The following is a 26127-nucleotide window of genomic DNA, read 5'->3' as shown; positions in this document are numbered from 1 at the left end:
TTTAGGTGTACAGATCACCAACAGCCTGTCCTGGTCCCCCCATGCCGATACTATAGTTAAGAAAGCCCAATAACGACTCTACTTTCTCAGAAGACTAAGGAAATTTGGCATGTCAGCTATGACCCTCACCAACTTCTACAGATGCACAATAGAAAGCATTCTTTCTGGTTGTATCACAGCTTGGTATGGGGCCTGCTCTGCCCAAGACCGCAGGAAACTACAAATGGTCATGAATGTAGCCCAGTCCATCACGCAAACCAACCTCCCATCCATTGACTCTGTCTATAATTCCTGCTGCCTCAGAAAGGCAGCCAGCATAATTAAGGACCCCACGCATCCCGGACATACTCTCTTCCACCTCCTTCCGTCAGGAAAAAGCTACCAAAGTTTGAGGTCACGTACCAACCGACTCAAGAACAGCTTCTTCCCTACTGCCATCAGACTTTTGAATGGACCTACCTCGTATTAAGTTGATCTTTTCTCCACACCTTGCTATAACTGTAACATTATATTCTGCAGTCTCTCCTTCCTTCCCTGTGTACGGTATGCATTGTTTGTACAGCATGCAAGAAACAATACTTTTCACTGCATACTAATAAATGAAATCAAAATCAAAACGTTGCAACCTACTATTTCCCTTAATAACAGATGTTTCCTTTGTCTGAAATATTAGCTTCAAAATAAATCTCTCTTCTCCTGACCTTTAAACCTGATTGTCCCTGACACTACGGACCTGACCAAAACTCCTGAATGTTCTGAAATCCTGAATTTGCCTTCTCTGTTCCTGTGTCCCTTTATTCCACATTCCTTAGTCCATCTACCCAATCTAAACTTTAATAAAGGTGGAATCTTACCACATGTTTCCAAAGTGTCGGGCTCAGACTGAAAATAGGCCTGGAGCTCTTCAACTGCGCAGACCAACTTTCTCTCCAGATCTTGAATTTCTTTTAAAGAAAAAAAGTGAGTGGGCAGGATTTGCGCTGTCACAGCCTGGGCGGGGCCTGTTAAAACTGGAAACCAGCTTCACAGAGATCGGGGCGCCATCTTTAAAGTACACCCTGGCCAGCACTGCAGCTTACGGATCCCAGCCCCATCTCAGAGGTTCCAGGGGTTCGCCCCGCTCCCCTCTGACGATCCTCACCAGCATTCCCCGCCCTCCCCCATCCTGATATTCATCGCCAGCATTCCACATCCCACCGGAATTGTGGAAGTATAGTCAGCACTCTCTCCTCCCTCTGTTCGCTCTCCCCTCTTCCCCCCACCCCCCCCCTAATCACCATGCATAAATGTACCCCCACCATAGGGCTTCCACCAGGGCCTGCCCCATGACACTGGTTAGCACTATTAGATTGGCACTGTCAACCCAGCAGTGTCAACCTGGCAGTGCCAACCCATGCCAGGTGGCATGTCCCTCTCCCTGGGGTATACTTACCTCTCAGCCCCCTAAAGGAACCCCCTCGACTGCTTCTTGTATGGCCAAACCTGTTCTAACCCTTGGTGGCAGGACGGGTGGGACTTGTTAAACGATTGGAAATCTATTCAAATTAGGATTGTGGGTGTGAAGGTTGTGAAATCATGGCGAAGTGCGGGGAAAGTTGGGAAATGCGATCTCTCCGGAGAGAATCGAATTTCCCGATTCTCGTAGGGGTCTTCCGCCCGCGTAGCTGTACCTGTGCACAGCTAGTGCGAGATCACAATCCCCCCCACAGTTTCTTCCTTGAATACTAACTTTGGAAGGGAATTTCACAGGTTGACAACTACGTCGGCACATTTCTAGCTGAACCCGCCCAGTAATAAATGAATGAGATTCGATCATCTCCTCCTCCTGATTTCACTTTTCTTCAATGGTCAGTTCCCTATTCGGCTGGATAGGTCAAAATGAGCCATTCAGTGTCAAAGTTTTGAGCCCTGATTAGTATTTGTTTCCTTCCACCAGGTAGCATTGCAGTGAATCTGCTAACACCTTCCTCATCAATTCTCAAAATGCTTGCAATAACATGCAGGCCCGTATTGCTACCACTACTCTAACTGAGGGTGTCAGTTAAAATGTCACGTGCGCTATGTCTGGGAATGGAATGTATTGGCCTACTGCTGGTGTGTTGACCAGCTCCCTTTGTGTCCAATCTGCTTTTTCCCTTCCATCAGCCTCTCAGTGGAGGTGTCGCCTACTCTTCCTTTTTTCAGTTTTGTTTCTCTTTTAACAATTAGACCTCTTTAGACTAACCTTTTTGTTCTTGGCGTGCACCATCATCGCTTTTGCCACTCTTGCCCTCCACATTATAACAGTCCTTTGATCTTTCATGTTTCCCTATTTGCCCCGGCTCTCCACTTGTTAAAAAGTGCTTAATCTCCAACATCTTCCAGCTATGCTGAACGATTACTGAAACACTGGGGGCAATTTTATCGCCTCTCTTGTGGCCTGTTTGGTGGCAGGGATAATTTAATCAGGCTGGATGTTGGCATGCGAGCACCATGCTGTCTTCCACCGCTGCCAGAATTAAGTCCGGGGCAGGCAAGCCCACGGTCAGACTTACAGCCCCACCGCCATTTGAGGCCCTTGATGACCTAACTTTGGGGAGGGGAGGAAAGTTGAGAACTATATCCTTGCCGACCTTCCTGCCTCCTCCTCCCTGTGACCCCTACCCCATGAAGCTCCTCCCCTTACCTCTTGCCTGTGTGGTTTCTCAATCCTGGTCCTCTGGTTGCTGTTGTTCCCACCTCCTGTCTATTAACGGTTAATCATTGTTAAGTGCCTGCAGGTAAACCATTCTTCTGGTAGGTGGGGATCCCTGAGACTTTGTAGCAGGGGGTGACTATAGACTACACAGGCAAATGTAAATAGAAGTATGTCTGTTTTCCTAAATCTGATTTTCAGTAATTTTATGGGGTGCTTGGTTCTCATGCCCCTCCCCACTTTGCCCTGCTACAAAGTCTCAGGGATCCCCACCTACCAGAAGAATGGTTTCTCTGCAGGCACTTAACAATTGATTAACCGTTAATAGACAGGAGGCAGATGTCTGCCTCTCAGGGACAAGGGGCGGAATTCTCCGCTCCAGCGCGGCATCGGGAAGGCTGTCGTGAACTCGGCCGAGTTTCACGACGGCCTCGGAGGCCTCTACTTGCACCCTATTCACGGCCCCTCTCTGCTCCCCACAAGCCACAAACTAAACTTTGGTGCCATGTTCACGATGGTAGCGACCAGGTGTGGTTGCCGCCGGCGTGAACAGGTCGGGAACGTCAGGCCGCTCGGCCTATACGGGCCGGAGAATCGCGGGTCGGCGGGAAAAACGGCGAGCGCCGATTCCTCGAGTGGGGGGTGGGAGAATCGCGGGGGGTGCCAGGGCGGCGTGTCGTGAGTCGCCCGACCCTCCCGCGATTCTCCCACCCGGTGTGGGGAGCGGAGAATTCCGTCCAGGATGTTCCATCTCAGAGAGCTGCCAGACAATCAGAAGTCTGCCCCGCTTCGGTACCAGCAGCCCACTGCTGGTAGTGCACGTGGGGCTTGAGGAGGTGTTGGTGTTGGATTGGGATTTGCTCAGTGCTTGGGGGTCTTGACGGGGCCTCCATTGGCCTTTGGGGCTTGTTAATGAGGAACCTCGGCCCTGCCATTCTTGTCGCCAATCTGTGCAGGGAAACCGACCAGATTGGCCACTTGGTGTGGGCTTCACCCGCCACCGGTTAAATCCCATGTGGCTCTTAAGTGGGCATTAATTGCCCATTGAAGGGCCTTAATTGGCCCACAAACAGGTGAGCTACCCAACACCATTCCCATCACTGAGACAATTGCAATGGAGGCAGTGTTGTGCTGGTATGCAGTGGACATGCTCTCCACCCAACCACAGGTTTAGTGGCAAGGAAGTGTTAAGTTCAGCCCTATGTTTGATATATATTCTGGTAACTTTAGCGGCATTAATAACATTTCATTAAGTGCAAAAAGGGGCCCACACTAATATAACTCACACTCGCTGTTCCAACCAAATGAAAAGCTCATTGCCCATATCAACTTTAGGTGTAAGCCGATACATTTAAAATAATTTAGAGTGGGAGACTGCACAAACTCCACGTCGACAGTGATCCGGGGGCGGGATCGAACCCGGGTCTTCGGCGCCATGAGGACGCAGTGCTAACCACTGCGCCACCGTGCTGCCCTTTTATTTATACATTTTATATCAACAAAAAAGCATCCCTTTCTCTATAAAGGTTGTCTCTAGATATCTGCTTATTCAGTTAGTTTAGCAGTACGTGCCTTCAGATCCCATACAGTTTAACATGAGTACCAATTCTGGTTCCTAATATTCTAGGATGGGAAAGTGAGATTGGGAACAAAATCTGAAGAGTTTACTCACAGTTTGGTGGGTTGGGGGTGAGTGACACATTAATTTGTGAGGTGTGCCATTTCCTGCACTATGTGAATGATTCTGATATCAATTCATAAATTTTCGTTGAACAGGCCATTTCATTTAATCCAGTTCTTGACCACGAGAGTTCAATGCTCGGAGTTACAAAAGACGATGGACATATTCTCATTAAAAACAGACACAAAGACTCCTCCCCGGTCTCTCCAGTAAAGGGCCCTGAGCTCTGTTGTCTCTGGGAAGCACCTTGACATTGCTCCCGGACAGTAAGCAGTCTTACAACACCAGGTTAAAGTCCAACATGTTTGTTTCAAACACTAGCTTTCGGAGCACAGCTCGTTCCTCAGGTGAGGAGGAAGGAGCAGTGCTCCGAAAGCTAGTGTTTGAAACAAACATGTTGGACTTTAACCTGGTGTTGTAAGACTTCTTACTGTGCTCACCCCAGTCCAACGCCAGCATCTCCACATCATTGGCTCCCAGAAAGTGGGCTTTCCAGGAGGGAATTGATCATCTTTGATTACATGTATCTGCCCTCCTACATTCAGCTCCCTCACCTCGGAAAAGGAGATGGGTAGCACGCTGATAAACAAGGAAGTAAATGGTGCATCCATTCTTTGGCCAAACCGTGATTTACAAAGGCGATGTGACGCTCTGAGACGTTCTGTCAGAAAAGTTCAGCTTCCAAATGAGAATGTATCCATTGGAATCACATGTTCAATATTTGCAGGTCATTTAAATTTGAGATCTACTGATGAAGTTTTTTTTTAAATTTCCAATTAAGGGGCAAATTAGCATGGCCAATCCACCTATCCTGCACATCTTTGGGTTTTGGAGAGCGAAACCCACGCAGACACGGGGAGAATGTGCAAACTCCACACTGACCGTGACCCAGACAGTGACAACAGACAGTAACGACTCCACCACAGTGCCGCCCTTTAAAGATAAAGTATGTTTGATCCAATCATCCCACAGCCCAACACACTGAGGCAACATGCTTATGTTACACATTACATGCGTCTACTTCCAATAGCGTTTCCATGATTTGATCATACGTGTATTTTTAAACTATTTGTGGCATCCAAATTTGTAATAAACTGCGAGGTCGCAGTGTGATTTAACACCTTCAAAAAGACAACGCTCAGCTAGGGATCAGACGCCCCGGGAGCTAAGCAAGTTCATGGCAACTGTAGCATATGTGCAAAGAATTCTGATCTTGGAGCAATAAATCACTTCACTTCTAAGTTACCGAGGGCCCAACCGTGACATTACTGAGTTGCAGCAGTGATTAGTGTTGTTAACTCAGGAAACCCATATTTGCAGTTGATTTTAAACAGGGTTGAGCTTAGATAATTAATTAATAATTTTATTGGCACAAAGAAGCATAACAATGGTGTGGTACACATGCCCCGGTGAATTATGGCATGGCTTAAGTGACAAATTGCACAATTCTTTGAGATTGCTGCAGCAGAAACAGGGCTCTACCAGTTTACTACCAGAAAAGTTTCCAGAAAATTCTAGGTCTATTTTTAGGTTCTGTTGCGAGTGGATGTGTGCCGGAAAACAGGAAAGCAACCATTTTCAAAGATGGAGACGGAGCTAACCTGGTCACAGGCAGTCCTTGACTTTATGCCATTCACGTTTTGACAAACGGCACTTACATTTATAAATTGACACCCTATTTCGAATAGACAATGCCAAGCCAGTGAACAACTTTAAACATTCATGCGGGCACATCGTCATCCTGCGCCGTCCATATCCCTGACTCAAGGCGCTCAGTTGTTTTTCCAACGCAATTTTACTTGGTGAATTTTTGTATTTCAAACCTTTTCTTAAAGTTTATATTTTATAATATTAATTTATTGCCATATTACTTTTTCATAATTGCATGAGTACAAAATTCTGGGTTATTTTGGTGAAGATATTGGGCCTTGATGCAGGAACCAATTCCCCATTTATAATTGTTCTTGTGGGAAAATCGGTTCCGTCTTTCGACGCAATGACCTAAGACCCCATTTCCAGGAACCAATTGTGTCCTAAATCCAAGAACTGCCTGCAATCACTGGCTGATCAGTTTAACATTTGAGGAAAGGAAGCTTTTTGCAGTCTTTATCTAAGTCAGTATTACTAAATATATAGATGAAGGGGAAATAATTAGTGGCTGACAACCTAGATTTCAGAAAGGAAGCTCGTGTTTGATAAACTGGATAGAGCTCTTTGAGAAAATGGCAGAAATGTTGGATGGGAGGAATACAAAGGATGTGCTGTACGTAGGCTTCCAGAAAATTGAAAACTGAAATATAATAATGGATCTGTATAAAATCTTAATAAGATTGTAGTTGTAGGGTGGTGCGTGCAGTATTAGTCTCCACACTGCATGAAGGATTTTGAGGCAATTCAGAGGTTACAGCATAGATTTACCAGAATGCTGCCTGGTATGAGGAAATATAAATACGCAATATATAAAATTGGAGCTGTGATCACGAGAACAGAGAAGATTAATGAACGATATTATAGAAATATTTAAAATTGTGGAGTGATTGGACAGAGTAAGAAAAACAGACTGCTTCCAATAACCTGGTTCCTAAAAGAGGGCATGGATATAAGGTCACTTCTGAAAGATTTAAAATTGAGGGCAAAAGGAACGTTGTTTTACACAGCGGATTCTGAAGTAGCAAAGTCATGCAAGGAACATGTCAAAGAGCAGGTTGATAAGTGATTGAAGGAAAAAAAGGGATAAAGGGATGTGGAAAGAGGGATAAAGGAGTGTAAAAGGCGGGATAAAGGAATGCGGAAAAAGGCAGGCATGTGTTTTTTGGAAATATTGCTGGGCCCATTGTCCAGGTTCTTCGGTGAATTTGATCGTGTAACCTCTATCTGGCATTGCCAGGTTCACAAAGGATAGCCACTGGGAAGAGCTGGTAGAAAAAAAGATCTACTTTCTGCACAGCAAGTCTGAAGAATTTCAGCTCATATTCTGTGTCATTGGCAGCTGTACGACAGCGGAACTGTGGGAGCCAAAAAACGTCTTGTCTGCCTCTAAACCAAATGTAAAAGCAGCTTTAGAAAACCAGCTGTTAATCATGCCAAGGTATCTGCTCAGCCAACTGGGGTGAGAATAAGCCACTCGTGATCCTGTTGCTGTGTAAACATCCACGTGAAATCAATGGTAAGATCGCCACTTCTAAAAGTGCATGCCACAGTTTCAGTGAGCAAATACTGGATCCCCCACTTTATCTTCCTGCTTAACATATTTCTCACAGTACTCCATTTCAGGTCTATTTAAAAAAAACTTGTTTTTTTTCCTTAATGATCCATCCGTTTTGTTCTGGAAGCAGTGACTCATGTAGCAACCTAGATGCCAACACCCTGCATTACCTCACTCAAATGATAGTCTTCTCATGTAGCTCGGCATTCAGAATGAACAGGCTAGCTGCTTTGGAGGGCATTGGAACTGAGCTTAATACTGTTTGCACTTGACATTCGCAGAGCATCATCCTCTGGAGAGGTTAGGAGCAGGAACTCTGGCTAATTATTTTCCACTATCTTTAAAAGTGTTGAAACAGTGCTGGGGTGTAGGTTTGTTGAATGACTGTGGTCTCTCCTTCACCATCTGGCTCAGATTAGCTAAGGCTGCACATTGCAGAGGCGAAAACTTTGCAGGTCTGTCTGGCTTAGCTCCTTTCTGGGCAATTATAAACTGCCCACTACACCACCAGGGAAGCATCCTGGCTGAAAAGCAATCATCTCCTCCAATCCGCCACAGCTCGGGATTTCTAACTAAGAATAGATGATCTTGCCTCATGATTGATCACACTTCACCTTATCGCATTAGTAAGTGATTCCTCTTAACGCTTCAGTAGAATATCAATTGATTGGGACAACCCAATCGGCATGTTCAGCTTATTTTAAATGAGAGTTTTAGTTAGGCGATGTTTGTGTTAAAAAGTGTATTGGGAAGAAGGCAACAAAGTGGTAAAGTATATCACTGACACTTACAGCATCATGAATTTTTATTGAATTTTAAAACTATTGGAATCACTGCACTGCACCTTTGAGTGCATAGTAGTTTTTTTTTATTGATATCCTCAAAAGAAACGACCGTGTATGATTTGCATGGCCAAACAGGAGATTAATGTACAACCAGAGAGTAGTGGAGAAGCAGAAAGCCAATACTTACTGTTAAGCGTTTGGAAGCATCCACCTCAATCATTCCCTTTAAGAGATTTTGACAGTCCGGCGGTATAAAGTGTGGCATATGAAACACTCCACGTTTTACCTTTTCCAATAACTGTCTCAGATTATCATCATCAAATGGCAATGCTCCCTACAAAAGCAGGAAAGATCAGTATTAACATTCTAGTTTTATAAGTCAACAGATAAGTCTCGCGTCGGAAGCATACTGAACGCAATTTTCATTTCTTAGAACAGTTCTGGATTTGTTTCAGGACAAACAGCGATTAGCTGAAGTAACTGCGACACTTTGTTGAGTGTCGAAATGTAGAATAATTATAATTGAAGTGAAATTTCACAGAGGAGCAAACATTTCTGATTTCCTCAACTATCACCCCTTTATGTATTGCCTTTATGCTCGATACTGGTTGTTGTAGAGCACCTCTCATGATCTCAGGACGGCCCAACGTGCTCTAAAGCCGAATAATTACCTTTGAAGTGTAGTCACTATTTCAATGTAGAAAAAAGAGAATGCAATTTGCGCACTTGAAAAACAGCAATAAGATAAAGAGCAGTTAATCGGCTATAATGATGTGGAAAAAGGGATAATAGGAGACCGGGGAGAACACTCCCTCTCTTCTCTGAATTCTACCTTACCATCTGAAAAGAGGGTAGAGCTGGCTTTGGTTAAAGGGGCTGGTTTAGCACACTGGGCTAAATCACTGGCTTTTAAAGAAGACCAAGGCAGGCCAGCAGCACGGTTCAATTCCCGTACCAGCCTCCCCGAACAGGTGCCGGAATGTGGTGACTAGGGGCTTTTCACAGTAACTTCATTGAAGCCTACTCGTGACAATAAGCGATTTTCATTTTAACGCTTCCTGTTAAAGACCAACACCTCTGACCATGTAGACCTCTGATCCCCAGTACTATTCTGATGTGCCAGCCTAGATGATGCACTCAACTCTCTGGAGCACGTGGAAGAGGAATAGAAGACATTTTGGATTCATATGGACTAGGATGTACCTTTGAGCGTTTAGATGGTTAGGAATATTCTCACTTTAATAAACAAAACAGTGTTCCAAAATCACTATAATCTTATTTGACACTGCCAGTAGGAACTTTCCTAAGTGAGTCTTTGGGTGGGATTTATCGGCCACCTCGCCAGCAGAGGTGGTCCGCCAGCAGGATCTACCAACCCCTTCAATGTCAATGAGATTTCCCGGTGACAGCACCCGCCTCGTCGCCAGGAACCCCATGCGCCGGCATGGGACCAGAATTTCCCACCGGCGTGAATCTCCGGTGAGCCCCGCCCGTCGTCTGTGGACTAAATAATCCCCTATTTGCAGCCACTAGGAATGAGAAAGTATAACCACAGGATACATACAAAATGACTAACGGCTCCCAATTATTCTCTTTCATTTTTTTCTCCAGAGTGCAGGTACAATAAATAATGGCACAGATACAAATGCGCCTTTCGTGTAGCATAACACGTGCAAAGAGAAGTACCAGGTAACACAATACAAGTCAAAACACATTATTTAAAGTCTTGAGGAACTGAATCTTCTCTATAAAGATACAAATAGCCTCAGAAAATATTTATCGTACTCACAAATAAAAATAAGTTTCAGGCAATCTCATATTGCAAAGGGATTTCTACGAGCTGCAGGGAAAACAATATTGTTTGCCTTCAACAAGTGGCATGGGAGGGTGAAAAGGCAAAATCCATTTGGTTCTGAATTGGCATTCAGAAAATATTTCTGTCAATTAAAATGGATTTTCCTGGAGCTTTGGAAAGAACACCCATGAAAAACTGCGGTTAAAGTGGTAATTATTCTTGTTGCGCTGCTTTCATCGGTGTAATGGTCTTTTGCTGTCAGTAGCTCAGATAATCGGAAAAGTGAGGAAAATAAGATACAACATTGGCTAAGCAATGAACTCTGATATGTTTAATCTTCTGGGACTGAGTGTTTGACTGCAAGTGATCATTCCCATTGTTAAGCGTAGATAATGAGACTGATACAAGAATACTAAATCCAAATAGTGAAAGTAAAAGGCTGGAGGGCCCATTTGAACCCTCCCTTGGGCAGAAGGAGTTTACTCTTTGTTTACTCTGATCCTGCTGTATTTCTGTGGGGTGGAATTTTCAGCAGGTGAGGGTGACATCTTGCAGGAGGTGGTGAGGCCTCCTTTAAATGCACAGCTTGTACTGGGCCTGACTCTAATTTTAATCCGAGGCCTGCAGAGGGAACCTACTGTGGCTTCTATACCGGGCCAATTTGGTGGAGAGGGAACAGAGGAGGCTTTGAAAGGTAGCTTGTGTGGTGATATGATTTGCATACCTGTCTGCCATTGGGGCAGAACACCGGCTTACCATTGGCCCCGGTTGGTCATGTGCCTCTCGACCGATTGGTCGAGAGGCTGAGTTAACCACGCCTCCTTGCCGAGGTATAAATAGTCAAACGCCTGGCGGTCGTCCATTTTATTGTAGACAACCGCAGGGCTAAGTTCTCTAGTTTATTAAAGCCTAACTTTTGTAAAGCAACTCGTCTCTCGTGCAATTGATGGCACATCAGCTTGATTCCATTTTTAGTTTCCTTGTTTAAGAGTAGGTGTCTTCTCTACATTCCACAAGGCACGTTCAGCCCTCCACTGCCTTCTGCTTTCCTCCCGCCTTACCGTCTATGATGCCCTTCTGAACTCGATCCAAATAATTTATCTGAATGGTAGGGATTGATCCCTAAGGACCCCAGTGCCAGCCTCCCGAACTCCATGCCCGCTTGCCTGCCACGCAGCTAGTGAGCACTTCCCACTGGATTGAGGTGGGGAAATAATCTTTGTGAGTTAAAATTTTCTTGACCTCAAGCTTTAAGGTCAAGATATTGTGCTGCTGTCTGTCTTGGTCCCAAGATGCAGAACTTGAACTGGGAGTTGAAATTAGGCCTAATGTCCCCCGGTGTTGTTCAGAGATTTTTAGTCTGCTTCATAATTGAACTTGGTTGCCATTCAACAACTGACATGTTAAAAACAATCCCTCTCTTACTTCAACATCAACACAATGCAATATAATCTCTCTAATTTAGCTGCTGGGGTGTCAAATGAGGTGTTAAAGTAAAAAGCATACTATTCATGAAAGGAATAATGAATAAAGGGATTTACTCCGATATCAGCAAGGGCCGCTGTCGGGCGGTACTGACAGCAATGGCAGCTTTTCCCGTTGCATCGTTTGGAACTTTGAAGAAAAAGCCGGCAGGCAGGGGTTCCAAGCCTTCTCGCTGTCAGGCGGCCTCTGATTCATCCACCCAACCATCAACTCGGCGAGTCGATGATCTGGATGCCATTTTTAAAGGTCGTCCCAGCGTACAGCGCACACCAGGAAACAACCTTCACCCAGTGCAAATCCTGGCACCACCCTGGCACCCCAGTATTTACCTTGGCAGCCCTCGGTTTTAACCTGACATGGTCTTGCGATGACCCTCTTCCCTCAGAGTGTGAGTTCGCCTCCGAGCTCCCTGGGAGTACTGCTCGCCAGGTGCACATCTTCCGAGACCAGTCGCACTGCACGCCATTCTGACATCACAACGCCATGGACCATTTTCCGATGGGGGTTGGGGGGGGGGGGTATGATGCTGGGGCTTGGACCCAGTAATGAGGTGTTAATTTATAACAATGAAGTTCTCGACATTGAACGTCGGGAAACGTGACCCGCCAATGGTGGGGGGAGGGGACGATCGCTTCTTGCTTTTATGTCGACATGGAACTTTGGTTCATGCGATATCATGCGATATTTTCCTCTCTCGTTGCCAAATCCATCCGACTTGAATGGGAGCATAAAATCCCGGCCAATTTATCATGAACAAAATAGGTTAATGTATAAACAGGAGAACTAAGAACGGTTAATATAGTTTGATATGTTGTGGGCTTTTCCTGACACGTTTGTCTATTTGCCCACAGCAATAAGGGTGGTTTCCTATATGAACCAAAATCCTTTATAGGAGCCAATGGAATATTGTTCCATGGGACTAAAAATGACCATTTACTAAAATAAAATGCATTGAGAACGAGACATGATGTCCACCATGTTCTCCTATGTGCTCCAAAAGGCAATAAATACTGACAGAACATTACATTTAATCTAAACCTAATAAATAAATTCAACCTTATTTAAAAGTAAGGTTCTGTGTGAAACTACTGATACAATATTAACTTATTCAATCGACTCTTTCAATGCTAGAAATTGTCTTTAAAAAACGTGGTTCTCTTCAGCGGTTTATGGCAGACTGTGCGATGGATGATAAAGGTCAGATTGACGTTGCAGGGAATGTCTGTTTGGCCTCATTGTCTATCATAGAATTTACAGTGCAGAAGGAGGCCATTCTGCCCATCGAGTCTGCACCGGCTCTTGGAAAGAGCACCCTACCCAAGCCCACAACTCCACCCCATCCCCAGAACCCAGTAACCCCACCTAACCTTTCGGGATGCTAAGGGGAAATTTAGAATGGCCAATCTAACTAACCCGCACATCCTTGAACTGTGGGAGGAAACCGGAGCATCCGGAGAAAGCCCAAACGTTGTTACTTTGATAGTGTGAACCAGAAGGCTGTTCTTCCCGCTGGGTGTATGTCTTTATTTTGATATTAATGCAAACGCATTTGAAGGCAAGATCAGATTATTCTCAAGGGTCAGACAACTGATATGATAACAATTCTAACATTTACGCAGTGTGGGCAGTAGTTTCTCGGGCATCTGAGATGATTCATTTGTCTTCACCAGCTGACTCCTCTTAGAACAAGGTTCCCTTGATGTTTCGGGGATTCATTTTGGTCTCTGAACTCTCAAATATCAATATCAAATATCAGCTCCCAAACATACTTTGACTTAATCAATTTCCGAGCCCAGGGATCTTAACATCAAAGTATGGCTACATTTCGCTGGAGTGGTGGATCTTTCTGGCAAGGCCTTGTGTCACAAAAACAAACAAACACTATTCTCCCCAGACCTAGGTGGAAATCTTTAAATCACAGTTATCTATCCCAAGTCATGTCAAATAGAAACAGTAATTTTCTTCATTTGATGCATTTTATTTGATGCAGCACAAAGCTTTGCTTGATTTTCATCATGTACACAATCGATAACTGAATTTGATTTTTACTCCTATTGCCCCAAGCTGTTTTTCAATTTTCTCCCCCCAATTCGGACATCTCCACATCAGACAATATTTTACCTGCTGCTGGCTTCCACAACTCTGTCAGTGGTCTGTCTGAGTGACCTTCTGAAGATGTGCACGTGTAACCCAGACCAACACAGCAGCAGGGGAGGAACCATTTTGTAAAATCACATTTATTTTCTGTTTTTCCAGTAAATTGCGAGTTAGGCTGTGGCCAAATTGCCGGATATATTGGGATCTAAACCTTTCTCTCCAACAACATCTTTCTTGTCTTCTCTATTCTGGCATTTGTTTTTTGGACTTTTACATCCTCAGCCGGGATTCTCCCCTACCCGGCGGGGCGGGGGGGTCCCGGCGTGTTGGAGGGGCGTGAACCACTCTGGCGTCAGGCCGCCCCAAAGGTGCGGATGTCTCTGCATCTTTAGGTGCCAAGCCCTCACATTGAGGGCCTAGGCAGGTGCCGGAGTGGTTGGTGCTCCGCCGGCTGGCATGGACGGCCTTTGGCGCCACGCCAGCCGGGGCTGAAAGGACTTCGCCGGCCGGCATAAGTCCGCGTATGCGCCGGAGCGTCAGCGGCTGCTGGTGAAGACAATGGTGAAGGCGGAAGGAAAAGAGTGCCCCCACGGCACAGGCCCGCCCGCCGATTGGTGGGCCCCGATCACGGGCCAGGCCACTGTGGGGAAACCCCCCGGGGTCAGATCGCCCGCGCACCCCCCCCCCCAGGACCCCGGAGCCCGCCCGCGCCGCCAGTCCCGCCGGCCAGGTAGGTGTTTTGATTCCCGCCAGCGGGAGCGGCTTGACAGCGGCGGGACTTCAGCCCATCGCGGGCCGGAGAATCGATGGGGGTGGGGGTGGGGGGGAGGGGGGGAGGAGGGGGGAGGGGGGGGGGAGGGCAAATGGCGCGGCACGATTCCTGCCCCTGCCGAATCTCTGGTGGCGGAGAATTCGGGACACTACGGGGGCGGGATTGACGCTGGCCCCCGGCGATTCTCCGACCCGACGGGGGGTCGGAGAATCCTGCCCCTTGTTCCTTTGAAGGGTCAAATGCACCAAGTGCCCTTCCTCCACCAGACATCAGCACCGCACATCTTTTAATCTAACTAATTTGTTCTACTAACTAACATTTCCTTTGCTTCGCTTCCCCCAAATCTTAAATCTGAATCCCCTAGTTCATGTGGACTCGACATGCCGAAGTGAATATTGGCATATTTTCTGCCCTTTCTTTTAAAATATTAGAACTGAGTAACCAGTTTTACATTCTTTGCTGTTCAACTGGGCGAACCAACAGAATGTAAGAGTGACTCAAATGAAACATTCAGACAAACCAACTGACTCAGACACTCACTCACTCTGAAACTCACTCACTCCGACACTCACTCACTCCGACACTCGCTCACTCCGACACTCGCTCACTCCGACACTCACTCACTCCGACACTCACTCACACAGACACTCACTCACTCCGACACTCACTCTGACACTCACTCTGACACTCACTCAGACACTCACTCAGACACTCACTCAGACACTCACTCACTCTGAAACTCACTTACTCTGACACTCACTCACTCCGACACTCACTCACTCCGACACTCACTCACACAGACACTCACATAGGCACTCACTTGTCTTGATTGGTATCATATTTTCTAACAAGCTGCTCAATTCTGGTGGTATCTTTGGCTTTCCATGTACTTGGTATTATATTACAAATAATAATGGCCAGGCTGGCAAGTGCTGGTTGGATCAGGGTGCCAAAGAGAAACAGTCTTCACCCTTCATCTCGGGCGGGAAAGGATGAGATGCCTCAATATGAATCCCCTTCAGATTTGAGGCACCCTTCTCTTGGGCACCTGGGATCTCCAGCCCCCCCTCCCCTACCTTCGTAATCAGACTAACCACTGAGACCGAGATCAACCCCAGCCCTCTCCCAATCCCCTAGGGCATCCCCTACCCTCCACCCCCAGGATTCCTGGTGCTTAGCTGAAGTGCTGTCCCGGGACTTGGGCTTAGGCACAGTGCTGCAGTACCACTTCTGGCCACTGCAGTGCTGTACCAGGAGGGAAAGGAGAGGTATTGGTCAATATGATTGAGCGACAGCAATCCAAAGGTGGTACTTCCATCCAAGGGCAGAATGGAGTCCGCCAGCTGCCAATTAATACTAAATTGAGTGTAAATTCACAGGGTGCAGGCCTTCTTTTAAGCAAACTGCTTTTAGGCAGGTAGGCCAGCAGGTCGGCCTTTGGTGGGGGTGCTCTGTGTGCATCAGTGGCAGCCCCCTCCACAAAGATGATAGTCTCCCCCTTTTTAACCACCTTGCCCAGACTCTAAAACCCACCGTCCCACCTCCCACCAGCCCCTTCCCGAATTTACAGGATCCCTTCCTGACCTAAAGGCCCAGGACCGGCCTCACTCTGAACTCCATTGCACATCCTTGTGTGTCTGCCCCTTCCACCGAGAGGCAGGAGTCCCACTCTCTGCCTGTTTAGCCTGGTGGACATGGGCTTGGGCTGCAGTGCGCGTCGGCTGCCTGCCAACTCTTGCAACAGGGGGATGAGCAATGTGACACCCTGCCCCATGACATCCATAGTATTTACACAATATCTTGTTTACACTAATCGGAACTAGTATATAACATTTGTTAAAGGTTGTTTTATAAAGAAAAACACTGCGATATACCTAATAGGCTAAAAAAAATAGCTGTATATTATCCACTGGCGAGCAACCTCCCAATTTAATGGGCTGGATTTTCTGGGCCCTTTGGATACTGGGCTTCTTCGGCCTTGCTGACGTCAATGGGGACTTAAATGGATTACTGCCGGAAATCCGAGGCAGCATTGCCGGAAAGACAGAGAATGTATTATAGATAGAATTTACAGTACAGAAGGAGGCCATTCAGCCCATCGTGTCTGCACCGGCTCTTGGAAAGAGCACCCTACCCGGCCACACATCTCCACCCTATCCCCATGACCCAGTAACCCCACCCAACACTAAGGGCAATTTTGGACACTAAGGGCAATTTAGCATGGCCAATCCACCTACCCTGCACATCTTTGGACTGTGGGAGGAAACCGGAGCACCCGGAGGAAACCCACGCAGACACAGGGAGAACGTGCAGACTCCGCAGAGACAGTGACCCAAGCCGGGAATCGAACCTGGGACCCTGGAGCTGTGAAGCAATTGTGCTAACCACTATGCTGCCGTGCTGCCCTACTGCAATTAAAAAATAATCATCTCAAAAAATAAAGTGATTGATTCTTGTATATTTGGAATGGCGATTTAGACCAATCTCTTAAAATAAATGCAACTCCATTGGGTTCTTTTTTACATGAAGAAGTAATGACAAAAGTCTCTGCGATTTAAGGTAAACCCTCAGTGTTTAAGCCTCAGCGTCAAATACATATTTCAGTGTGCAACAGAATTGATCCCCAGGCCATGATTAATGTTGGCTCTAAATAAAAGCTTTCTGTTCAAAGGACAAGCCTGTGTAATTAATGTCAAAAGCACAGAAGCAGAGATCAGGACCCGCATTAAATAATGATGAAAGAAAAATGGCTGTTTCAAAATGTCAAATCATATGTTCTTGTGGTGTACAATAAGTTTAGTATAATTAGGTTCACCATGGTTCCAAATGCAAATGGAAGCATTTATGCAATTTTTCTGTCGCTCAATCTTTTTTCTTTAAACATTTTTATTAGCTTTTACAAAAATGTTTTTGTGACGCAATTTACATTGCACATATTTAACCAACGTTTAACAATCCTTTCCTCAACCCGCAAACAATTCATCAACTAAGTAACTACCCTCCCCTTTTAGCTGCTGACTGAGGTTAATGAGATATGAACGGACGTCACCTTGAATGAAAACCTCCTCATCAATCTTAACAACGGCAATTGTAAGAAAATAAAATGTCAAATATTTTGCTTCTTTGCAAGATTACAAAGCCAAATTCAAAACAAATTGTTCATCTATTTTTAGGTTTCTGAGGTCCTCCAAGTTCATTTCTGTTTGGAATATCGAACAATATTCCTGCAGCTGATATTCAAAATTCTTGGGATCGTGGGTAACTTGAATCCCAATGTTCTATTTGGTATAATTATTATGTCAAAAAGGATACACAGATTCAAGCAAGGAAAGTGGAAGTTGAACAGGAAGTTTAGATTTAACAGCATTTTACAAAAGATGGTGCTTATCAGAAACTTGTGTTGACAATATTCAAAGGGAACTGGATAATGAACTGGCAGAGAAAGGGGATGGCGGGGCCTGCGAGATAGCAGTGTACGGTATTCTTGCAACTATGGAACAGGCCATGCTGGCTCACTTGCTCTTTAACGTAGCAGGACCAAAGAGATTTCAAAATTCCTTCTCAAAATTACCATTGCTCCAAAGAAAACTAAATTTCATAATGATCTCGAGTTATCTGACATTTAACCATGATCAATAGGAAACGATTCAAGACAAATGTAGGAATGGCCCCAAGACAGGAGAATATCACATAATACCCCAGAGCAGATTATGCTTACAAGACATTATAGGAAATTCAAAAGGGAAGCAAGTATGAGAAATGTTAGGAACCTATAATGAGTTTTTAATACTCTACTACGTGCTGTCCCTTGGTGACATTGCCTGAAGGCACAGCGTTGGTTTTCACACATAGGCTTACGACACCTAGCTCCACCTCACTGGCACCTCTTTCAATCCCTCTACTGCTACTAAATAATCAGACAGCTTATCTGACATCCAGTATTGGGTGGGCACACATGTCATGCAATTGAATATTGAGAAGACAAAAGCCATTGGGAAAATTCAATTCCCTAGCCACCGTTTCCATTTCTCTCCCTGGAAGCTGTTTGAGACTGAACTGGGCTGCAACCTGAGCTCATCAGAAGCTGAAATCCTGATTCATTCATTTGTTACTTCTAGACTTGACTATTCCAATGTCGTCTGGCTAATCTCTAACATTCTACTCTCTATAAACTTGAGGTCACCCAAAACACTGCTGCTTGCCTCTTGCCCCTGTGCCCATTGACCTAGAATGGGCACCTAATCAGGAAACCTCTTGATTTTAAAATTCTCACTCTTGTTTTCAAATTTGTCCATGGCCTCAGCCCTCCCTAGCTCTGCCGCATCCTCAGGCTCCATAAACGCCTGCAAAATCTGCGCTGATCTAATTCTGGCCTCTTTTTTAAAAATGTGTTTTTATTGAGGTTTTTGTCATGATAGGGACATATTAGGAGTTGGGTCCAAAAGTGGGGTCCAAGATGTAGCAGGTAATTTAGGGGTTAACGACTGAGGGAAAAGACTGTGAGCAGCAGAGTGAGAGAGGTATGCCCACAGCTTGTTTTGCCTTGTTCCATCCAGACTTAACCTTGTTAGTGGGAAGAAACAGGATGTCCGTTTCAGCCAGGATGATCAACTCAAGATCCATTGTCATTCAGGCCAACCTTGTTTGACCAGCCATTATCCCATCATAGAGTCTGATTACTTATTTGTTGGTCAATGGTAGGTTAGTTACATATGAATGGCATAGCTCTGTTATTTTGTAGGAACGAGAGCGGGGAATCAACCAAGATAACAATAATGGATTCTAGTCTGGACACCACAGGGGAGAATCTTTGCAGAGGGGATGGGTGGAGTATAAAGAGAGAGCAAGAAAGAATGCTGTTCTGAACAGTTACAGGGAGAAGACTTTGGAAAGCAGGCAGTGAGATCATGAAAGTTACCATCGAGGTAGGCTTTTGGAAAGGGTTCTGAACAAGTGTCCCAACAGAAGAAAAATTTCTTCAAGAAGGCAATTTTGCCTTGGCCTGTCTGTGTAAGCAGCAAGAGAGTTGCATGGTTATGTAAAGTGATGCTTAATGAGAACTAGTGTGTTAAGGTTAAGAAACTGCATGTAATTTGGATTTGGATTTTGTTTATTGTCACACGTACTGAGGTCCAATGAAAAGTATTTTCGTTATGAAAAAGTAAGATTGTTATGAAATTTAGATTTCTTTGGAGCATTCGTAGTGTTGAGAAGGAATTTTGAAATATTTTTGGACCTGCTACGTTAAAGAGCAAGTGAACCAGTATGGCCTGTTCCACAGTTGCAAGCGGCTCAACAGATCATTAGGTTCATGAAAAGAATTTTTAAAAAAAAATACATAATAGGGCATAACAAGGTCCACAATATAACTATATAACACCGGCATTGGGTGAAGCATACAGGGGTGTAGTGTTAATCAGGTCAGCCTATAAGAGGGTCGTTGAGGAGTCTGGTAACAGCGGGGAAGAAGCTGTTTTTGACTCGATTCGTGCATGTTCTCAGACTTCTGTATCTCCTGCCTGATAGAAGAAGTTGGAAGAGTGAGTAAGCCGGGTGGGAGGGGATTATGCTGCCCGCTTTCCCCAGGCAGCGGGAGGTATAGATGGAGTCAATGGATCGGAGGCAGGTTCATGTAATGGACTGGGCTGTGTTCACGACGTTACTGTCAGAGCTGAAATGGAAGTTTAAATATTCTTTTCTTCTCTTTTGTTGTAATAAAGTTTGTTTACAAAATAACCACGCCTTATTTCTTATATTTGCATTCCTGGAACAAATCGATCTTTCTGCACCGCATGATAACTTAAAAGAGTTATGGCATCTGGTCCTAGCCACAGCTGAGAGCTGACCAGGTATCTGTAACATTTTCAAGTTTCTTTATAGTACTCACATTAAAACAAAGGAAAAAGAAAAAAAAACATAAGGTATCAGTGCAAAACAGGTACAACACATAACAAAGGTCGATGCCAATATAGGAACAAGTGAGACTGGATGAGTTGGGGACAAAATCCCCAATGTGTTCCTGCCACATAAACAAAATTGGTCAGCACCAGGCAGGATACAGTCAACAACACAGAGTTGTATCATACCCACAGCTTTAGAACAGAAAATAACAGTGGTAGAAATATACCCGAGAACCCCAGAGCTTGAGGGAATTACATTGACACCCATATCACAATCAAATGCCCTTACTGTACCAGGACAGATCAGACAACCATCATATATCTATAAGACGATAAGGAGAGGACCGAGCACGACATGTCCAAGGAGATCCCAAGCCTCAAACCTCAAACGAGGGTCTCCCATAGAACATTAAGAAACGTTTAAAGAGTAAGAAACAAGCAAAAAGCAAGACCCTAGCTACCAAACCCCACCCTCTGGGTCTCAGGTCCAAGGGAGGAACAGGCCGTCAGACCACCGAACAATGACAGGTCCCTTTGGGGGCACCAGAATAGCCATAAGGCGCAAGACCAAGAAGAATATTAACAGATCCCGGCCGGGAAGGGAGAAACCCGCCCAGGGAGAAAGGGGGGGGGGGGGGGGGCTGTAACTCGACAACCAGGACCACTCATGAAAAAGCTGAAAGGTAACCACAAGACCACTTATAACAAAGACCATATAGGCAGCACGGATGCACAGTGGTTAGCATCGGTGTCTCATGGCTCTGGGTCACTGTCCATGAGGAGTTTGCACACTCTCCCCGTGTTTGCGTGGGTTTCACCACCACAACCCAAAGATATGCAGGGCAGGTCGATTGGCTATGCTAAATTGACCCTTAATTGGAAAAAATGAATTTATAAAAAAAAAAACAGACCATGGCACTGAGACTCGCCATCGAAACATTCCATAAGTACTCAGAAGAAAACGAAGAACCAAGTCAGGGATTCAATGGAAGCCACACCTCATTCTCTCATAAGGAAGAAAACAGACAAGGAGAAAGAACAAGCACTGTCAGAACTATTTGTACGGACTACGGTGCTGCATGGGCTACCCACCAAGGCATACAAAAATGGACTAGAGCCTCCCAACTGAACTACAGAGGGACCTCACTCCTGCCCCGGGGAAAAGAAAAGGACACCCCCATTCCTTGGGGACAGCAGGAAGCCGAGTCTGGTGTCGGGCGTGGTCTAGCCCAGCACCATCACAAATAGACTCAGGGGAATCTAACCCCAGGAACTTCCACCCCCCCCCCCCCCCCCCCCCCCCCCCCCTCAACCCTCACATCCCATCGAGATTGTACCGAGCCAATCCTAATCAGGACAAGGCACTTCTCCTGCCACGCAGGAAGAAGGGACATATAACGAACAAAGAACAGTACAGCACAGGAACCGGCCCTTTGGCCCTCCAAGCCTGCGCCGATCATGATGCCGGTCGAAACTAAAACCTTCTGCATTACAGGGATTCCTATCCCTCTATTCCCACCCTATTCATGTATCCATCAAGATGCCTCTTAAATGCCGCTATTGTATCTTCTTCCACCACCTCCCCCGGCAACACGCTCCAGGCACTCACAAATTGACCCCAAGCAATGGGGAACCCCAACATCAAAGAAGAACCGTCCAGACACCCACATTGCTGGTGCCCTGGGAGGGAGGTCCGGTCCTCTCCCCCGATGTCCCGGGGCCCCGCACCACCCGACCAGGCCAAGTCAATGCCAGAACCATGATGCCCGCCCCTCTCCAGATGGGAGAAAAGAAGTGAAGAAACCTCCCGGGCAGGTGGAGGGGAAACACCGTCTCGTAAGGTAGAGTCAGAGCCACCCTTATTCTCAGTAAAGTTTCAACAGCAATTCAGGAAAGGAGATCCATCTCAGGAGAAAAGACTAGACCTTAGGGAAGAAACAAATATATCCCAGTCCTCATCAGGCTAACGAATAGTCTGCCCAGGCTTAAAAAGATAAAGACACCAATGCTCAGGATTGGAGTTAAAAGACAACAAACTGAAAGTGGTTAGCTCTGACTGGGAGGCACGTTCCTTGATCACAGCGAGGACAAACTAACACCGTCAACCCCCATTCCCCACCCCGGCTCTGCTTATTTTTCTTTTAGGTGGGACGGGAGGGAAGTAACCACGGAGAGGCCGTGGCATTGTGGTATTGTCACTGGGCTAGTAATACAGAGACCCAGAGTAATTCTCTGGGAACTGGGCTCGAATCCCACCAGGGAAGGTGGTGAAATTTGAATTCAATAAAACAAATCTGGAATTAAAAGCCTGATGATGACTATGAAACCATTGTCAATTGTCGTGAAGACCCATCTGGTTCACTAATATTCTTTGGCGAAGCAGATCTGCTGCCCTTCCCTGGTCTGGCCTACACGTGACTCCAGATCAACTGAAAGGTGGTTGACTATTAAATTCCCTCAGGGATGGGAATAAATGCTGGCCCACCCAGCGACACCCACATCCCATGAACGAATAAAGAAAAAACCCAGAAATCACCCCCTTCCTTCCACCGCAAGGATTATTAGACCAAATAAAATCTACATATATTTTGGACAAAGAATAATGTATTCAACATTCGGTTAAAAATGATATCAATGGTCGGCCATCATCTCCACCCCATTCCCTTCCATGTAAACGTACAAAATTGACAACTTCAAGTCAACAACAACATGATCAACTAGGAGGAAAGTCCTGCAACCAAGTTGCAGGAATTCAAGGCAGTCCTCAGGATGAAGACGTCTTCACTGGTGTACAAAAAAGGCCAAAATCACGGATAGGGCAGGGTCAAGATCAACAATCACTCATCAGGGTCTCTCAAGGATTCTGACGATTGAAGCACGAGGCACCATCACTTCCATCGTGCCATCTCACCAAAAGCCCAGCGACAACAACATGGGGGGGGGGGGGCTGACTCGACCAACTCAGCCACCTCCAACCCCTCGTGACCAACATCCAGACCAGTGGTTGGAAGGCCACACCGACCCCAGGCCGAGAAGACAGGGTTAAGTGTGCTTTGTTGAATTTAATTTGACCAGCCACAAGGTGGAGATTCCCAAAACATAGGGCAGGATTCAGAGGAACAGAATTCTATTTCCGGTTTCGGGTGGGTTTTGCACGGTGTTTTTCAGTGCCTGCAGCACCGAGAAAGTTCCCACTATTGGAAGGCAATTTGCCGTTTATTTTGCCCTCGGGGAGGAACTCCCCGTCAAGGTCGCACTTTTGTCACTTCCTGCACTGGGGAGCTCAGCTCGCCATTGAAGGAAGACTACTCGTGGGTCAGGGCAGCGTTTTTAAAGGCAGCCCCGATCTTCCGACCCCACTCAGCGCCACCACCGTGGCCTCAGGAACCCCCCCACTTCACACAACCTACCTCTTCTGGGGTCTTTGAACCCCCCCCCCGCATCCCACCTCTATCCCACCTCTTTTACTCTTTTAAGTAAGGTACCCCTGGGGCCAACCCCTAGCATGGGCGACATGGCATCATGGGAGCCTTGGCAATGGGAGCCTGGTACCATGGCAGTGCGCCTGCTGGCCTGGCAGTGCCACCCAGGCAATAATAGGGTGGAACTGCCAGGATGGCCGACCGACAGTGCCAAGGTGCCTGGGAAGTGCCTGGGTGCCACCCTGCTCTGTCCCCGGCCACCCGCTGGTCTCCACAGGCCTGGGAGACGCCACGAGGTGCTGTCACGACTGGTCCATGTTTGTGGAAACCAGTGCTAAACGGCGCCCTGATGAGATCTCCCAGGTGAGGCCATTAGTTCCCGGGCAGCAGTTAGCGACTGCGAACGTGGAAAATGACACCGGAGTTCTTCCCCTGCATTATTTTAAACTTTCATCTTCCATATTTTCCTTTGATGGTTTACAACTGCAACATTAAAACAATTTGGGTGCACATTTGGAGGAAAAAAAACAACCTTTTGACATAATTTTAAGAATGTCATTTAATCCAGCATGCTTTGGGAAACGGGGAAAGTACTGATGAAAAGACACTAGTTCGACAGCCTTTTAAACTTGCTGAACGTACCCAGCTGAGAAACTCCAAACAAATATCATCAAGGGAAACACAGATAGTACAGCAGCGAGGCACTCATGGTTTGGTTTATGAAGGATTGGCCTTGAATCTAGATGAGGTGAAGCACAGCGTTTGAGCAAATACAAACATCTTTTTCCTGGAAAATTAACTCTCAGGGGCTTCACATAATGGAAAGCAACTGGAGAAGATAAACGGAGGTGCAGAGGCCACAATCCACAGGTCAGCTAGTTAAGCAACGAAGGCACAGGGCCAGGGAAAACAACCGGCCAGCAGAGCGACCATGCCAATGTTTTAGAGCAAAGCGTCTCCACAGGCAAGACCAACGTCCTGCAATTTCAGTCCAGTGCTTTCAGTGCAACAGGACTGGATACTACAGCAAACGGTGCAAGACAAAATCTCTGAAACGCACAGAAGGTCCAAAGATTATCGACGAGGCGGAGACTGCAATCCCAGAGGACGCACAGCCAATATTCTTGAGTCAGGTCAAAGATTTTGGTTTCTAATTTTGGAATGCGGGCGTGAGTCAACGGCCATTTAACAAATGTTAAGTTAGACACAGGAATCAGTGTAACAATCATGTTGGACAAAGCACCATGTTTTAAAAAACCTCTGGCTTCGAACAACGGACGTACCATTCGATGGGCCCGGAGCTAACCGCAATACCTCCAGTGGAGAATGGAAAAGAGCGCGACCAGCAGTCCGTTGAGCCTCAAACTCCAGCTCCAAAGACATTAGACATTACAGCAGACATTACGGCAGGTCAACACTGCAGCCACTGAAACTACGCTGCGCCAAGTTCAGCACAAAAGGATGAAAACATACCCAAATGCTTGAACAACCCCCAAACCTAGAGGGAGAAGCAGCAGTGACAGAGTCCACCACTTCTCTGACTGTGTTGCAAATTGGTTATCAGGCCTCCTGCCCAAGTGAACCTTTGAATTCAAGGACTTGAAGGGTGGGAGATAGGGTGATGAGAATGTAGGATTGACAACGTAAATGTATGATAGGATTGACAATGTAAATGTATGATAGGATTGACAATGTAAATGTATGATAGTAATAACAATGTAAGACAGAAGATGAACGGTAATCACTTAAGATACATTGAGTAAAGATTTGTAGAGGCGCAGTATAAGGCTCTGGCACATATATGTCCATAACTTGCTACGCTCCATTGCTGTGATCCCAAAGTCTCTGTCTCGTCCATCCCTCCTCACTCAGGTTGGACGGGAGGGAGCACGGCAAATCGGACAGGAGGGACTGGGGCAGCCTAGACGGGAGGGGCTGGGGCAGGGCGGACTGGACAGGAGGGGCTGGGGCAGGGCGGACTGGACAGGAGGGGCTGGGGCAGGGCGGACTGGACAGGAGGGGCTGGGGCAGGGCGGACTGGACAGGAGGGGCTGGGGCAGGGCGGACTGGACAGGAGGGGCTGGGGCAGGGCGGACTGGACAGGAGGGGCTGGGGCAGGGCGGACTGGACAGGTGAGCGCACAGGCAGACCGGTGGGGGTGGCCGGACCAGATGAGGGGGGGCGGGTGGGCCAAGCAGGAGAGTGGACAGATTGGATGGGAGGAGAGGAGGGATGAGGGAGCCAGATGGATTGGAGGGGGAGTGGGGGCGGGGGGGGAGTGGGGGGTTCAGGGCAGACGAGAGGGGAGGGG

The 26127-nt window shown here is 46.5% G+C and overlaps 1 protein-coding gene across 8 annotated transcripts in view; it reads right to left on the bottom strand.

The window, feature by feature from the left end:
- The window catches only part of LOC119971908 (serine/threonine-protein kinase BRSK2), a 1145911-nt gene that overhangs the window by 160833 nt on the left and 958951 nt on the right, over window positions 1–26127 (bottom strand). For all 8 annotated transcript variants that reach the window (XM_038808215.1, XM_038808217.1, XM_038808213.1 and 5 more), the window contains one exon: window positions 8533–8679. In XM_038808215.1, coding sequence (XP_038664143.1) covers window positions 8533–8679 — 147 coding nt within the window. The remainder of the gene's footprint in view (window positions 1–8532; window positions 8680–26127) is intronic.

Source organism: Scyliorhinus canicula, chromosome 9 (genome assembly GCF_902713615.1).
Source record: "Scyliorhinus canicula chromosome 9, sScyCan1.1, whole genome shotgun sequence".
Taxonomy (NCBI): Eukaryota; Metazoa; Chordata; class Chondrichthyes; order Carcharhiniformes; family Scyliorhinidae; genus Scyliorhinus; species Scyliorhinus canicula.
The sequence above is the reverse complement of the archived record's forward strand: the minus strand, read 5'-3'. Positions and strand labels throughout refer to the sequence as shown.